Below are 18,171 nucleotides of genomic sequence, written 5' to 3'. Positions count from 1 at the left end.
ATTATTCACTGCTAAATTTAAATGGATGTTATAGGTTTGGTTGAGATGGGGATTTAGGTTTAAATTTTTTGTGTGCGTGTGTGTGTGAGATAACGTATTAGAAACCACTTATTTGATATGAACTATCAAAGAGCATACACTTCCAAGAGGAATTGTGTTTGTTTCTATTTTTGTTTTTGAATATTTTAACCATTTCAAAACCGAATTTCATCAAATCTAGACTTAAAGGGTGTGTACAGTTCTGGGAGAGGTGTAGATTTAGCTTTTAACGTTTCGTGAGGTATTCAGAAACCACTGTATGAGATGTCAAAGAGCATGCGATTCTAGGGGGTGTCAAAAGTTTATTTGATGAAAATCGGTTTTGAAATGGATGAGATATCCAAAACAAGGTGAAACAAAGAGATCCTAATAAAGTTGTGGCATGTCGCCTTTTATTATTAGCACTTTTTTGGATATCTCAGCCATTTGAAAACCAATTTTCATCAAATAAACGTTGAATCCTTCTTAAAATGACATGCTCTTTCATATTTCATAAGAGGCTTTTCATTATCTCACTTAGGAATGTTCAAAACAAGAATCTCTACCTCAACCAGTACTGTACAGTCCCTTTAATTCTTCTGAGGAAAGCCAAACGTGTGTACATAGCATTTGAAATTGTGATTTTAAAGCTACTTGGTGTTTGGTATGAAGAAATGCTTTCTAAATTGGTTTTAGTCATGTAAGGTGTATATAGACAAAACAAAAAACCTGCAGCATATGAAGGAAAGAATATTCCATTCATGAGTGTAATGCTCAAACCTTCTTTCTTTTCCTTTCCTTCTATTTGGATTGAACTCCTGGACAGTAGCAGTCACTACTCATGGTAGCCTGTTGCTCACTACTGGAAACTCTGACATCAACTTGAATTTGATTCCATAGCAATTTCAGCTGATGAATAATATTTCAAATGGTATCCAGTACACTTTTGTGGAATGAAACTGCTACACAAAAGATGGTTTGAATAGCAGTTAAAAAAAAAAAAAAAAATGCATGGCAAATTGCGATGCAATACCGGGAAAATTGTTCCCTGCCATGGATTTTATATGTGGGATACAAGGGTTCAGTATTGAATAGATTCTGTCAAGAAGTCTCGTGGGTGTGTGTGTTGGGGGGGGGGGGGAGAGGGGGGAGATGGGAGATTCATCACATTAGAGGCATACGGACGTTCGCTATAGATCAATAGCAATTTAGCTTCCTACGTACATTGCATGTTTCTGGGAATCACATACCCATCAGCCATGTTGTGTGTGTGGACACCCCCCTCTGCAGCTCATTAGGCTGGCTCCGTGTGCTGGGCATTCAAATTAAGATTATCAAAACTGTAATGATCTGGCCACGGCAACATGGCCCCTCGCTGCTTGGACGTGCAAAAATGCTAATTATTGATTATTGCTCGCTAATTACAGTCACTAATTATTGTGCGCGACTGATGTGCGCTCCATTTTAACCTCCTATAGCTGTGGGGGCTAATTCTAACAGCATGTAGCCATAATGTGATCCATCGCAGCTTTTGTAGCTTTCACACTTACAATGTACCACTTTCCTCCCTCATTTCCCCAGCCCTGACAACTATCCCCACCCTTGACTACCAGACAAAGGTACAACCCTTCACCTGTAACTTGCCAAGCGTCCGTCCATCCCGCTGGTCGGAGATCAATGCCATTGACACTCTGTGGATCTGCGGCCAATCTTCTCCCCGACAGTCAATCCGACACCCCCCATTAGCCGAATTCATTAGCATAGTTCACATGTGCAATTAGGGACCAAAGTGCAGCGCGTCGTAACCCTCCGTCCACTTTGTGCATGCACATACTCTGAAAATACACGCATAACGAGTCCTAATATACCAGTAGCTATCATGCACAGGTTTTCACACTCTGCTCTCTCATTCTTTTGCTGAATACTGTGCAAGCAACATACAAATGTAGGTCCAGTATCATCCCTGCTTTGCTGTCAAAAAGCCAAACATTTCTTGGATACTTTGGTTTTCATTCCAGGGTACTTACGTTAAGAGGCAAGAATGTTTGCGGTTATATTAAGTTCTTTTAATTAAGGAGCACAGCGATGACAAATACGAAGATGTTATCACATTTTATCCATCATACATGTATGATTAGCCAAGCTCATACATAATGACTATGATCCATGGCATCAAATGTGAGACATCCATGCACATTACGTGATTGTTGATGTAACTTTTGGCAACATGCTGAATTAAAGACCCAGTACCTAGGGGATACCATGGAGTAGGAAGGCTGGCTTGACTGGGATATATTTGAGAGTGATCCTTGTAACAAATTGTGTACAGCTTTATTACTGATCTCTATAAATGTACAGCGGTTGAGAAAGCACACAGACACACAGCTGAGGAATCTTGACAGGAGTCTATCATTACTTTAAATGACCATGTATGCGTCGATGCACATATTCGCCGATGGATGTTGTCATGGTTTTCAAGGCAGCCAATAAAGATTGATTTAATTGGACCAGCCACATCTTGCCTTGCTACTGGATCTTACACAACATCTCCTCTTGCGTAATCGAGCAACTTTTTTTTATCAAAATTACTGTTATTCAGTTTAATTCAAGTCATTTCCATTCAAACTCAGTTTTATTCAGATCTTTTCAATTTTAGTCAATTTGAATTTAGTGTTTAATTTCTGTACACTTCATTTTATTTAATTCAGTCCAAATCAGTTTATTTCAGTTCAATTCATTTAAGTCTGATTCCATCATATTCAAAGTAAACTTCAACCAAGCAGGAAATGAGTAAGATGCAGTTATGCTTTTTTTGCTATACCCATCTCTCAAATACTGGGACCTGTTTAGTGAAGAGTGAAAATTGATTATAAAGTTGATTTCTATATGATAAGTCTACAATGTATGGCAGCCTGTGTGTTAAGGAAATTTAAAATTGATTTTATCTTGTGATAAAACAGTGCCTAGAGTTGCTAAGTCTTCCTTGTATCATTGGGGAGGCTTTCTAAAAGCTTTAAAAATCATATCTTCGACAAAAGAGAATTTCAAAACCCAAATTTTCTTCTGTTATCGTGTTCAGGTGCATATGTTGTAACATGGCCCCATGACATTTGCTCCTGCAACAATTGCTCCTAAATATCTGCACTAAGCCAGATATTAAACCTACCCACAAACATAACCCTAACCCTTATCCTAATCCTCACGTCAAACTAAAACCTAAAACCCTATCCCAAACCTATCCGTAACCCTTTTAGTCCTTGGAGAAAGTAAGACTGGAGCAATTGCTACAGAGGCAAATGTCTTGTCACTATGTAACACATAATCTTCTTGATTGCTCTTTGGAACCTTCTTCTATTCTGATTTTTTAATAGCACACGGGAAATGTACACTGTAAATTAATTGTTGTAGATGTCTGTAGAAGAGACTGTGAAATTAAAACCTAGAGACAGCATACAAGTGATTTATACAGTATGCAGATTATATCTAATTGGCTGTGTCATCTTCACGCTACTGTACAAACGGACAGGCAGACAGTAAAATTAATCATCTTTATATATACAGTTTGTAGTTCACTATCAAACCTTCCTGATTTTGCCAGACCAAGCCCAGAACAAAGAAAGTATTTTTTTTGTTAAGTTTTATTATCATAACATGCCATTAGTTGGTGGATTTAATCACCAAATGTAGTTGTCTTTATACTGTAAATGTCGCTTTGTAGACGCGATTAAGCCTGTTTGCAGAGTTTGCTGCAAATTAAACGTCAATATCTATGTGTACCCTAGCTGCCCTCACAAGAAATTCTAGTTTAACCGCTGAGGTGCACAAAACCGGACAGGTGTATACACTATACCTCATTCTGAAAATTGTATTTACAGCACACTGTATCCGATGTATACAAAATTAATTCACATAGGGCGGGTGTGTCAAATTTCATTTTCCCCGACACGGAATCTGTTGGCCCAGCGCTCGTATCTGCTCGAGCCCGACGGAGATTAGATGGTAATCCGTGTCGGTATTGAGTTGGTGAGGTCGAGCAGAGTGTGTTGTGTACAGAGGTGGCTTGGATGATCTATCTCAGACGCAATGATTCCACACAAGGAAAATATATCATGATAATATTTCCACATGGCATAAACTTGTATTCATCCAATGACCTTTCTGCAGATAGGAGCCCTTGCATCACAAATTATGCAATAGAAGATGTTTATGTGCTTTGTACGCCTTTTTGCCTGCACTTTCATAGAGTGCCTGCCTTCTTCGCCAATTGGCACAAATGTCTCGGAAACTAATTGTAAACTGATAATAGAAATTACCTTATTAATCCCCTTACTATTAATCCCCATTCTGTCATTATGGCCTTTTTGTTGGACTGAGCCACATTGCTACATCTGGGCCTTGTTTCATCATCAGCTGTTTGTAAAGTTAAGAACGACTTATGAACAACTGGTAATCAGTTGTGATGTGCTATACTTTATCAGATTTTCAATAATTCAGCACAAGAACTGATCACCAGTCGTTCATAACTTTACGAACAGCTTTATGAAACACCTTCCTGGAGTAGGCTTGCTGACTGTACAACTACAAGTTTTGATGGGTTACTAAATGCTGATAAAAGAGTGCATGGCAAGCTATCGAAGCTACACTCTATGCCTCTAGAGGCACATAAAAGATTAATAACGAATCGAGAGTGACAGATACCACACTCACACACAGTGCTCAGTTTGTATCATTTTTCTTTCAACACTCATTTGTATACCATACCAGGTTTTGTGTATCTGTTGGTTATGATGTATTCAAAACATGACATTCTGTCTTTCACTTGATTTATGGCAGGTACACAGTTGTTCAGCCATACTCACCATTTTACTCAAGTCTTACTTTCATATTTATGTCTCAGAATTCTGGGTGGTTATAAATATTGATCATCTTCTCTTCTATTCTCCAAATTAATATACAGATATGATTAAAGTCAAAAACAGAGTTAAACACTCCAAATTTCCTATATTTATTATAGGGGTTATTACTGTAAAAGTGGATATTTTTGTGCAACTTTTTTTTTTTTTTTTTTTTTTTTTTTTGCACTCAGCCGGGTATTCAGAAGAGTTTCGCACATTTTTGATTCCGCGGAATCAAAATACCAACTACCGGAACATAAGGCTGGCAAAATATTTGCATGCTTTCATTTTTGTGCTAGTTTCTGATTGTGCGAAATGCGGGAACACCGCAAAAATTCCCACTTTACAGTAGTTGTCAGATAATGGGGAGTTCTGAAGTCTACTGTAAAACCAAAAACATTCGCGGCATGAAACTTATTTAATAAGCAAATTGGAGTCGACCCCCTTTTCTTGGCATTAAACTTTCACAAATTGCTACTGACATTCAATGCATTTTTATGTGTTGACAGATCTTTTGTAAATGTTCAGAGAACTGAAAGTCTTTTTCTTCTGTAAATCTTTTCTGTGCTTTTTACTCTGAGAATCTTGGCTCCCCACAAAGTTTGTGAAAGTTTCTTGCATGCAAATGGCTTTGGTTTTGCAATATTTCTTGAACCAAATGAATGTCTGCACTCATGGCTTCACTTCAAATTGATTAAATGTTCTTTCATTGTTCTTGGCAGGTGGAACGAGAGATTGCCATCATGAAACTAATTGAACACCCTCATGTACTTGGCCTCTACGACGTCTATGAAAACAGAAAGTACTTGTGAGTATCTATCTAAACATTACATGCATTCAACCCATGTTCCTATGATAATTTGCATATAATTGTTACCACAATTTTATCTTGCCTTCACATTTTCATATACTTGTTTAATTATTAACAAAGTGCTTTTATAAATAAAGTGATATTGTGAAGGAGAACATGATCCTCTTTTGATATGGAAAGCATGCTCGGCATAATTTCATTTTCAATAGTATTAACCATCATCACTCTATTTAAATACAGATAGTGCAGTAATTTAGAAAACTGTAAACCATAGTGATTTGAATAATGCAAAGGAGGATTTTGATTAAATTAAAAGTGACAGTTTTAAATCTCTGCAATCTGAATTTTAATGTTAAAAAAAAACTGAGATTTGAGACTGTATGGTTCTGAAATAAAACTTTTGATTTTTCTTTCTTGTTCGCCTATACACATCAGTGTTAGATGCCAAATTTCATGTGCACTATAATCTGCAGTATGGACAATTCCAAATTCAATTTCTTTTGCTTTTTACTTTTCCAAGATTTGTCTATAGGTTTTAGAAATAAGATGGAACTAAGTCCTCATCAAGGAAAACATGTAGTCTGGAGAATTTAAACATTCACAATACCATTTACCAATAAACCTTTTGAATTGATGTTCATTATAAACTTTGATGGGTTTTCACAGTGAAATGGCACAAATAAATTCACAGTAACCAGGCCGACATCAGGTTATGAACATCAGAAATAATCACAGCATCATGTCATAGTGACAGATGGTCAGATATCAATGCATTTTGTAGATTTACTGTCTGATGGGGACTAATCTACATTGATATTACTTCTAGCTGTACTTTGTAGACATATTTATTTGTACCAACCTAAATCCTGTAAACCGTGTTCACGCAGACGAAAAGTGAGATTTAGGTGGCAGATTTTATATTTCCTGGGCTTGTATTTATGACCATCTTCTATGTATTTGAATGAAATATTCTGGTGTCATCTTATACACCTTGAATGTGTGCCAGTTGGCACATTGCAAATTTTTTTTTGTGTGTTTTTTTAATATTCTTTTGGCAATAATATGCTTCCATTGTGATAACATTTGGTCAATTTCTCTACCTTGGGCTGTGATAAGTTCATCTAGAATTGTTAGAAAAGCAGTCATTACAGGAATTGTCTGGGTGCTTTCGATGCACACAATTCCTTATATACTAAACAATCCTGTGTATCGTACCGTATATGTATGGTTGAAAGTCACTTTACATTCATAAGTTTTGAACACACCTACAGTGAAACTTTGGTTTCAGTTTGAATGTTTGCAATTATAAGGATGTGACTACTTAAATCTGTAAAATTCCTCTCCAGTTTTAATCTTATAGAAGAGTGTATATTTTTATTTTGTTGGGACTGTTCCACTTTGATTGCTGTTGTGTGTTATCCTCTTTTCGTGTCAGATATCTCGTCCTGGAGCACGTATCAGGCGGCGAGCTCTTTGACTACTTAGTGAAGAAAGGTCGGTTGACGCCGCGCGAGGCACGCAGGTTCTTCCGACAGATCATCTCCGCCATCGACTTCTGTCACAGCTTCTCAATATGGTGAGTCAGTGGTTCAAGGCTGAGCTCGAAACAGCTAGATGACGGAGGTCATTGTCGCACTGCGGGAGTGTTTGGGGCGTAAGATTAAAAATGGGGTGGCTGGGGGGTGGGAGGAGGGTGCAAAGGAGAGCGAGGCATGAGCGGAACATGAGGGGAGTCAGAGATTGGGTGAACAGCCTCTCCGTTGTGCACAGCAGTGAATGCTGAATATGATTCACCAATAACAGCATGCAGTAAGGGAGATGAAGGGACCATAATTGTATGGTGGCTGTTACTCCCAAAATTGTCTGTTGCAACGTAACAATACCCCTCACTTCCTCCGAAGTCTGGAATGTGTGTGTACGTAGTCGATAAGCTCCTGATATTTCAGATATTTTTAACTCTGAGCTGTCAGGTGGTTCAGTGCAGCTGAGCAGATGCTTGGCAAGGTTTATGTCCTGTCACTTCCAAATTTCTCCTTCATTCTTCAGCACAACTTTTCTCACTTCCCTGAAAGTAAGCACCTTGGTAGTTGTTTTCGCATTCATGTATCGATTAGAGAATGAGTTGGCGTACTGAGTAATGAGAATTGTCCAATCTTCCAATAAATCAAGCTTCATTGGTACTTATCTCAGAACATTTTAGTCTGTTCCTATAGAACTGTGCAATACAATTATCATTTGTGATAAATATTAAATATATATATTAGTGATAGTGATAGAATAATATTGATGATGATGATGATGATAATGATGATGATAATAATAATAATAATGATAATAACAACAATAATAATAGTAATAATAATAATAATATCATACATGTATTGATATCATTATAGTAGTATTATTATATTTTGATTATCATCATGATTATGATATTATACTATCAGACTGCTGCTTTCACTCAATTCATTTGGGTTTCACTCTCCTTTAAAAGTCCCATGCAATGAGGCTGTGATATTTGAATTCTTCCAGGACCCCTAACTTCAAATCCCCTTGACTTTACGTTACAGACGGGACTGTGAGACTTCAGACTTGTAAATTTCAGAGTATGAATTCAGAAAGTGATGCAAATTAAGCAGCCTAACTCGTTGCCAACTACAGTAAAACCCCTTGAATACAAAGATCACTGGAGAACAGCAGGTTAAAAACAGTCTTTATGAGCAGGTTAGCTTTAAGGACAGGTTCATGAACATACACACAGAAGGCTCTATGGGGAAACCAAATTCTGTGTTTTTTATAGTGTATGCAGATTTGTCTTTAAAAGATAAGTAGTGGATAAAACAGGTTTGACTATATGTTTCTAGAATTCTACATATCAGAAAAATGCTGTGCACTCATCATCATCATTTTGTTGTCCATTATACAGTAAATATATATTTTTGGGTTTTTTTTGAGGATTTCTGTCATTTTGGATGATATTTGAAGCCTAAAATATTCAGACATCCCTACAAGGGTGTTGATATGACACATATAAAAATAGACAGCCATGTTCAAATGCAGCTCAGTTGTTTCAGAAGGTCCCGCAAGACCGAGTTGTCTTTTTCGCCCTAAACCCAACAAAGAGCAGGTCGTTGTGCTCTGAATACAGAGAGGAAATGGGATCCTTGTCCCCGACACTTTGTGTAGATGAAAGTCGGAAGTTGTTCAGGAAGTTGAGTCTGTCGTAATGGCAAAGCACAAATCCCTGGATAGCTGGGCACCTGGCCAAAGAGAAGATGGCTATTTCATAACCCTTTAGCACCCGAAAGGTTTCTTGCACTATCATTTTTTTTTCTTTACTGGAGGAAAGAGTCAAATTTACATTGTTTTATGTGAACAGTATTATATATGAACCAAGTGACAATTCACATTTTCACACAACCACACACATTGCATATACGATGTACACAAACACATACTAACACACACAAACTTCGACGCAGACTAACAGACAATCACTTTTACACATACACAGGCACATTTATGCTTGTATATTTATAGTCGTGTGTGGTGTGTGTGTGTGTGTGTGTGTGTGTGTGTGTGTGTACCCAAATGGTGAGTCCATATATGGAGTCTTGTCACGGAATTCATGCATTGACATGTGTTCAATTTCTTGCAATGCTGTTTTCTTCAACAGAATGAAAGAATTACTCCGTTAAATCATTTGCTCCATTGTTTTAATAGAGAAGCTCCATTTGAAATGCCTTTTGTACAAACATGCCTTCTCTGTTCATTTGTACAGTGTATCTTGTGCATTTATTTGTGGTGTCCAAGACTTTTAGATGTGCTATATATCCTTTCCCACTCATACAAATATCTTTTTGTTGGGTTCCCACTGTCGTATGATCTGTTACTCATGCTTACTTTAATACGTAGCTGTTGATATTTAAAGGACAAGTTCACCTTCATTAACATAAGGATTGAGAGAATGTAACAATATTAGTAGAACACGTCATTTAAAATTCGAGGATAATCCGTTCAAAAGTTATGAATTTTTGAAGTTTTTGTGAAGTCACCGCTGAATGAGAAGACTAATGCAGTGTATGATTTCACATGCGTACAACAATATAAGGAAAATATAAAGAGAATTTCACAAAATTTCATCTTTTGAAAAAAGTACACATTCCCTTGACTCGTTACTGATATATGTTATGGGTAATATTATTCCAATTGCCTTTAGAAAGAGGCAAGTCAAGTGCTCTTTTATTATGCGAAAAAAGTGAAAATATGTTGAATTTTCTTTACATTTTCTTTATATTGTTGTACTCATATGACATCACGAGCCTTGGTAGTCTCCTCATCCAGCGGTTCCATCACAAAAATCTAAAAAATTCATAACTTTTGTATCGATTGTCCAATTTTCCTCAAACTTTCACTGATGTGTTCTACTAATATTGCTGCATTCTCTCAATCCTTATGTTAATGAAGGTGAACTTGTCCTTTAATCATGGATCTTTTGTTAAATGTAGACTATCACAATCTGCTCCTCTGTTGAAATCATGGTCTGAATCGTGTCTAATCTGGATTGTATCAGATCTCATCAGATCATGAGGTCAGTTGTGGCAATCCCGATGATCGTAGAAAAGTCTTGGACGTTTAAAAAATTGTCTACAGTCATATGACCAACGTGACAGCCACGACTGACCTCCAGATCTGATATGATCACCATGATTACTCCACACATCAGACCATGATTTCATTAGTGGCACAGATTGTGATAGTTTAATCAACTATGAATGGTTAATCATAACTTCCATATAGGGGATCACACAACAGTAGGAATGCAGCATTAACCTGTTGAGGATGAGTCGCGAGTAGACTCGGGCAAGCGTCTGTATGGGAAATACGTGTTGTAGCAGAATCAAACTGTCATCAACGGGTTGATATTGTACACAACTTGTGCACAAAATTATATCTATTGGCTAGAACCTCATTCTTACTTTGAACAGGATTTTATGTAAGTGAAATGAATTCAATTTGATACAAGTCAAATACATTTCTCCTTTACCAATTATATTCCTGTGACCGTTCCTTGTCCTCCTCCTCCTCATCTTCCTCCTCCTCTGCAGTCATCGAGACTTGAAGCCAGAGAATCTCCTTCTGGATGACAAGAACAACATCCGGGTGGCCGATTTTGGGATGGCATCCCTGCAGCTGGACCACTCCCTTCTGGAGACCAGCTGTGGCTCCCCTCACTACGCCTGCCCAGAGGTCATAAGGGTGAGTAGTGTCCCCCACCATGTTAAAATGGGCGTGGTCACAAGGGGGGGGGGGGGGGGGGGGAGGGAGGGACCGAACAAGAAGTCCTCCTGGATGGCTGACTTTGGGATGGCATCCCTGCGGCTACAGCTGTAGATCACTCCCTCCTGGAGACCAGCTGTGGCTCCCCCACTGCTCCTGTCTAGAGGTCGTTAGGGTAAGTAGCAGCCCAGCCCCCCCCCCCCCCCCAAGGAAAAACGACTTGGTCCTAAAGTGGGGGAAGGGTTGGGGGAGTGAGCAGATAAGAATTTCTTTCCAACCCTTTGAGGACAGGCTGATTTTACCATTACGCACATTTTTCACAGACACCTGCCTTTAGTATACTCCGGATTAGTCTTCAAGGGGTTTGCAATACGTCATTTATATTGAGAGTATGATATTTTCAGCGAATTAGGACTTGTGTATTAGAGATGATTTGCAAGCGGTTGAATGTGTGAGGAAGGTGAGAAAAAGAGCAAGAAATAGATTTGATCCTTTTTCAAGCCAAAAAGGTAGTGATTGCACACTATGCAGACTACATATGCAGACTACACTATGCAGACTACAATTTTTGTACATTGTGTTACATTTGTGTTACAGGAAGCAACATTTGTGTTACAGGAAGCAACATTTCACTCAGGAAATTTGTGGATTTAAAGTAGAAACACTGCAATATATTATGCCATATTTACAGTATTCCTCTTTCTTGCTTTGTTTATATTTTGAAAGCATTGTCACAGAGACCACAGAACAATATACAATGTACAGTAAGGTGTCCTATGACTTGCTGTGACCATTCCATTTAAAAAGTTCAAAGTTTGCCAAGCTTTTTCTTTTGGTGTGTCATAAATTCTCACCACCCTAACAAACAAACAAACAAACAAACAAACGAACGAATAAAATATAACATTGGCTGCAATGGAAGTTTCATAGGACGAGTCCTTTCTTTTGCTTGACAGTGTTGTGGTCATGCTTCCGTTTCTGTCCTTCAAATTGCAGATAACCACACAAAACAATAAAACCCTGAAAAGTTCAGGTCCACTCCAATACCTGCATGGTCACAACACTGACTGTTTTTAGTCACTCGTTCAATAGTATACAAATGATGCACAGGATAGAGTGCGTTAGTGAAGGCGTATAGCGCACTCGAGGGTATTTACAATTGTGAAACATACACGAGGCGAAGCCGAGTGCATGTTGCACTACATTTTAAATACCCGAGAGTGAGCTGCGCCTCCACTAACGCCCCGAAATAATCCTGTGCATCATTTGTTTTATAAAATGGGTTGAAAATTCAAAAACTAACAGCATTTTTCACGTACCTTTGTGGTTCAAGACGTCCGACGATGTTCGTCCCAAACATTTACGCACGTCGCACTCGGAAATCCCGCACATACAGTATAAGTATGATGGGGGGTTGGGTTTCCGGACACTTAAGTTCCCGCCTGAAAAGTTACTTATTTTACATAGAATATGCACCCTTTATCTTAAAGACTTGATATAGACTCCTCATATAGGCCTACTAGACAACATACTCTGAAAACGGCGTGAGAATTAACCTGCTAAATCGTTGGATTTGCCCTTCAAAGTGACTCCATGTACGCGTCCGGTCCCACAACGCTTGGTCTACTGTACTGTGCAAAGTGTACGTATAAGAGTATACGTACGCCACACATCATGTTATGCACAAGGGAAGAAAGGCCGGCCGGCCAGCAGCCCGAACTAGAAGTTGTTTATACAGGATTGACAGCGCGTACTGTATGCATGCAATTCAAAGGAGCCGCCGCGCGCACAGAATATCGGCAATAGGATTTAACACGCAGTGCGATGGGACTAGAATAACCAAAGCACACGTGACTCATTTCAGCGCTTCCTATTGGCTACATTCTTGAACCCATTTTATAGTTCTTGATATAAAAGTCCTCTGTCCTTGGACTACCTGAAAGATGAAGGATTTATTGACCTGGAGTAATCTGGAGAAAGAGTTTTGTAACAGTGTCCCAGATCGTCTCTTTGTTTTGCTTTGACTTTCAGTCAAACACTGACCGCATGTCTGCGATTGATAATTCATAGCCAGGTTTACCAGTATATGAAGAGCTAATTTGCAAAAGGGGCTAGATCCATTTCTGGTGAAAATTAAGTTATTAGCATCACTGCACAGAATTCCATTTAAGTTAGTTACAGTGAAAATTTCACTACCAGACAACCATTTGACTAGAAATTATCGCAAAATTAGAATTTGATTTTCCATACACTTCTGTACAAATTCTCTCAAACAAACCCATTTTTCTCTGAAGTACTAAAATTGGATCTAGCCCCTTTTGCAAATAAAGTCTGCATATGCAAATTCCAGTAGAATCATTCAGGAGGCGATGCACATAAATGCCGCGACCTGTTTTAGCTCTCGATAGACTGTCCTGAATCTGGACCGACCGACACTCGTCAGGGTAGAATCATGCCTCAGGATGGGGGATTCTGCTCGTCTTTGCTGAACCCTGAATCATCAATCTATCATACATCACCATCAATCAATGATGGCTAATTACCACCGGCTGATTGCTCTCGGTCCGTTTGAATCTCTCTCTCAGTGAAACTGTGCTACAATGTACCTTCCATTGGAGCACAAGACTGCAAACAAGTGTACTTTTCCTCTGTAGACATTTTTGTGTTTACTTAGATTTACAGTGTATTGTGCACTTTCCCTCCACAATTGCTTATGTGTTCGGTGTTTCTAAAGTACAATGTACTTAGAAGTTGTGCGATACTTTAAGACTACATGACCCAAAAGAGAAATAAAGTCCAACAGTGATTTCATAAAACATGGCTGGTGAAAATTGCTGTGCCTTTTAAACCCTCTTCTGAAATACCATGTTGTTACCTGTATGTCAGTAAAAGTCAATACTTTTCTCCAGGAGAATGGTAAGGCAAGTGTTAAACATTAGCTGGAGAGATGTAATGATGTATGACAAAGGTAATGAACAACCTGATAAGGGGATTAGCACTTCACTTTTGAGATATCTCTTGTGGTTAGCCCTCCCCATTTAACCCATCAAGTCTCAAGAAATTAAAGAGAAAACAAAAACAAAAACAAAAACATCTCTGTTGCTTTGTGTGCTGTATGTATTTATTGAGATTACATACATGTGCATTTTTTTGTGATTCTTTTTTATTATCCGTTGTTATTGTTTATTTATATAGGAAGAAAAGAAAATAATTTTTCATCACAACCATTTGTTGTTGAGCTACGATTTTTATGCCTCCACCACGAAGTGGTGCCGGAGGCATTATGTTTTCGGGTTGTCCGTCCGTCCGTCCTTCCGTCCGTCCGTCCGTCCGTCCGTCCTTCCGTCCGTCCGTCCGTCCGTCCGTCCGTCCGTCCTTCCGTCCGTCCGTAATGAATTTTGTGGACAAGGTAACTATCAAAACCTGTTGAGGTATCCTAATGAAACTTGGCATGTATGTGTATTAGGGGGTGAAGTTGTGCCTATCAACTTTTGGGTGCACATGCTCAAGGTCAAAGGTCAAAAGGTCAAGGTCAAATACATAAAATTTCACTATTTCCACCATATCTATTGAATGCCTGAAGATATTTTCTTGAAACTTAGTGTATACATGTATTACCCAATTAAGATTCTCTGGTGAAAGTTTGGGTCATGAGGTCAAAGGTCAAAGGTCAAAAGGTCAGGGTCAAATACATAAAATTTCCTATTTCCACCATATCTATTGAATGCCTGAAGATATTTTCTTGAAACTTAGTGTATACATGTATTACCCAATTAAGATTCTCTGGTGAAAGTTTGGGTCATGAGGTCAAAGGTCAAAGGTCAAAAGGTCAAGTAAAAATATTAAAACTTCTTTTTTTTCTCCATACCTTGGAAAATTGTTCAAGGTATCTTCATGGAACACAGTATATACATATACTGACTGGAAGTGATTATCTAGAGAATGTAGGGTTCATGGGGTCAAAGGTCAGGGGTCAAAGGTCAAGTGCAACACTTCGAAATTTTACTATTTCCCTCCTATCATGCAATGCCAGCAGGGTTTTTTTTTTTTTACACTTGATGTATGCATACATTTGTAACCTAATAGAAATTCTCTGGAAAGTTTTTTTTTCTTCTTTGTTTGCCTCAAAGGTCAAAAGGTCAAAGATCAAGTGAAAGTGCTGAACAAACTTTTTCCTCCATATCTCGGAAGTGGCTCAAGTTATCTTGAAACTTAGTACATATTATGCATGTTCTACCTGAAAGTGATTATCTTATGAATTTTAGGGTCAAGGGCCAGATGAAAATGGTAACAATTTACTATTCAATTCAGAAATTGCACTTTTTCTCCACACCTGTACCTTGAAAATTACTCAATGCCTAAATGTATGAATGGGTCAAAGTCGAGTTAAAGTCCTTAAATCCCTAGATACATGCTCTCCTATTCATCCAATTAAACCTAGGTCAAGGAAGGTGAACATTCAACACATTTGTGACAAACTTGTCATTTCAATATTTTGCCAATTTTGTGAAAATGTAATCACACATTGTCCACATGTACTATCTAGACCTATTGGGAAAATCATGCATTATGGCGGAGGCATACCAGTCGCCAAAGCGACATTTCTAGTTTATTTCCATTATAGATTTTTCAACAGCTGCTTCAAGTGCTCAAGTTTTGAACAACTGAGTCATGACATGGTATACAATAAAGATCAAAGTTCAATCTTTCTCTCTCATATTGGCAAGTCTATGTTGAATATCTTTTAAATTTAGTACAGACCTAACAAATTAAACAAATTCTGTCTGGTCTCTCTGTTCTATTATGAATTTGATGATGAATGGATAGTGAATTCCCCAGTTTTGTATGGGGTATTGAGAGTATGTTAAAGTCTGTAGGATAGAGTGAGACCATTTGCTGTTAATTAATCTGCTTTGCCCTTCTAACAGCCACATTTGGGGGGGGGGGGCTGGCAAAGGGGTATGGTTGAAGGCATGTCAGATTTGTTGCCAAGAGCAACTAATCCCTCAATCCACTTGCCAGTTGAATCAATTACGACCAGTGATAATCACCCTAATTAGCAATTCGGGATGTAATCCTCGCAGGCAGTGTCATCCCCCCCCCCCCAAAAAAAAAAAAACCCCAAATGGATTAATCCATTTCCCCTCTCCGTGGTGAAAAGTACCATGTGACAATCAAACTGTGAGCATGCTGATGTTAACGACATTAAAAGGGTTAAGTTTGCTATGCCTGGAACAGATGGTGCTTAGACTTAAACATTAAAGCCGATTATGTGCGTAAACTATGAAGCGTGAAGGTACAGAATTTACCTTTTCATGAATAATTTAGCTGTAGCTGTCCCAAGCACAATCGCATTGGTTCATCTGTGAATTACCGTATGCGTCATATGTCACAGTGTTTGTATCTTTGGAAAATTAAATATTTAACTGATGATGGCAAATTGACAACAAGCCAAAAATATTGCCTCTGCAATAGAAATACATGTACACCACATCAGGTCCAAGGTGTGAAATGACTATTTACTCCTTGAAATAGAATGCTCCTTATCTCTATTTCTGTTTACTGTGTGTGTGTGTGTGTGTGTGTTTGTGTGTGTGTTTTCATTTTTTTAGTCATAAATAGAAAATGGAATTAGAAACCTGAAGGTCATATATGTTTTTTTTTTTATCCCTCTTGCAAATCTCATTGATAATATTTTGCATGTTTGAAGAATGGTGTTCTCCCAACATCATGTCTAAAATCTTACAGTAATACACCACAGAGTTTTTAATAAAGAAATGAAAAACTAACCCCATGTCAATCAAGAATATTTCCCCCTCTTGCACCAAGAATAACGATTGGATTTTTTTTAAAAATCCAAATAAATTCACCAGAAATCTATAGTATTGTTTCCCTCTCCATCATAAAAGAAATATCTTGTTTTATCATTCTTAGGAAAGATGCAAACCTATACAATAAATCACTATACCAGCTTATGAATAGTAGTCAGTGTTCAGAGCTACAAAAGGGACACACAAACTTTAACCAATGACAGTCTTGAAGTCCAAAGTTCAGAAATATTTTATCAGGTGAGAATTGGCCTGAGACTACTAGTACATACCTGGATCAAGTGCAATTTCAAACAACATGAAAAGGGGATTTAATGTCCACTCCCGGTTTGTACATTGTATATGTGTGTGTGTATTGAAAGTAAATTGTTACAGTACGTTTTGTGATGAGATTGTAAAGCGCATAGGGAACATTCATTTGTTATATGCGCTATAAAAATTTCATTATCATTAATATTATTCATGACAGTAATTACCAATGCAACAGCTACTGTATATCGATGGTATCTTCAACAACGTTTTATACTTTCACAAAGTGTGTAACGTGAACTGATACTCACGGAATTTGGAACTCTTGGAAATATTGCATTGTGTGTATTGTATCCAAGGGGGGGGGGGGTCACTCTAAAACATTTCTCTCATAAATGGATAATACTAACATCTCATTTCAACTATGAATTTGATCACGAACAAGGTCCAACTTGCCAAATAAACTCACGCATAACATGGCATGCATACAGCACTTGCTCGGCACTTCATTCCAGCAATTCACATGTTTAGATGGTGTTAGAATTTCAACCATGAATATTTCACTCACAAATGTTTGTTTTGAAAGTGATGTCAAAGCTTCTAATCTAATTCTCGAGAAACGTGACAGATGACAACACATGACAAATGCTCACGGGTAGTTTTATGGAAAACTGTGCACAAACATCGTAACCCTTTAATGCCAATTGTTTTGCACCAAAATGTTGGTATAGAAGGAACTACAAATTAGTCTTTTAGCTCATCACACAGCACTCTCAAAACAGAAAAAAAAAACCCTCAATAGATTGACGAAGTAAATCTGAGGAACATGGTACAAGGTTCAAATCATAAATTTAATGTCATGAGTCTTGTACACCGTATGTTAAGCCTGTGCTCACTGTGAGACTCTTGGTACAAAACTTGTACATGCTTTTGCAACATGACAGAACAATCCACTGTTAGGACTTCACATGAAGTAGTGGTGCAAAAATGATTCCTATCATACGCATTAACCCAGAGAGGTATAAAGGGTTTCCTCAAACTTGGCACGTTCCTGTGCCGCGGGAAATCTAAATGACTGTGTAGAATGATT

General features: G+C 38.0%; 1 protein-coding gene across 1 annotated transcript in view; it reads left to right on the top strand.

The window, feature by feature from the left end:
- LOC140235610 (serine/threonine-protein kinase BRSK2-like) overlaps positions 1–18,171 on the top strand; it is a 98,026-nt gene that overhangs the window by 45,419 nt on the left and 34,436 nt on the right. Inside the window, exons 3-5 of the mRNA XM_072315617.1 lie at positions 5,636–5,721; positions 7,160–7,300; positions 10,833–10,983. Coding sequence (XP_072171718.1) covers positions 5,636–5,721; positions 7,160–7,300; positions 10,833–10,983 — 378 coding nt within the window. The remainder of the gene's footprint in view (positions 1–5,635; positions 5,722–7,159; positions 7,301–10,832; positions 10,984–18,171) is intronic.

The sequence above is a fragment of the Diadema setosum genome, chromosome 12, assembly GCF_964275005.1.
Source record: "Diadema setosum chromosome 12, eeDiaSeto1, whole genome shotgun sequence".
Classification (NCBI taxonomy): Eukaryota; Metazoa; Echinodermata; class Echinoidea; order Diadematoida; family Diadematidae; genus Diadema; species Diadema setosum.
Note: the sequence above shows the minus strand (reverse complement) of the source record. Positions and strands in the feature narration are given on the sequence as shown.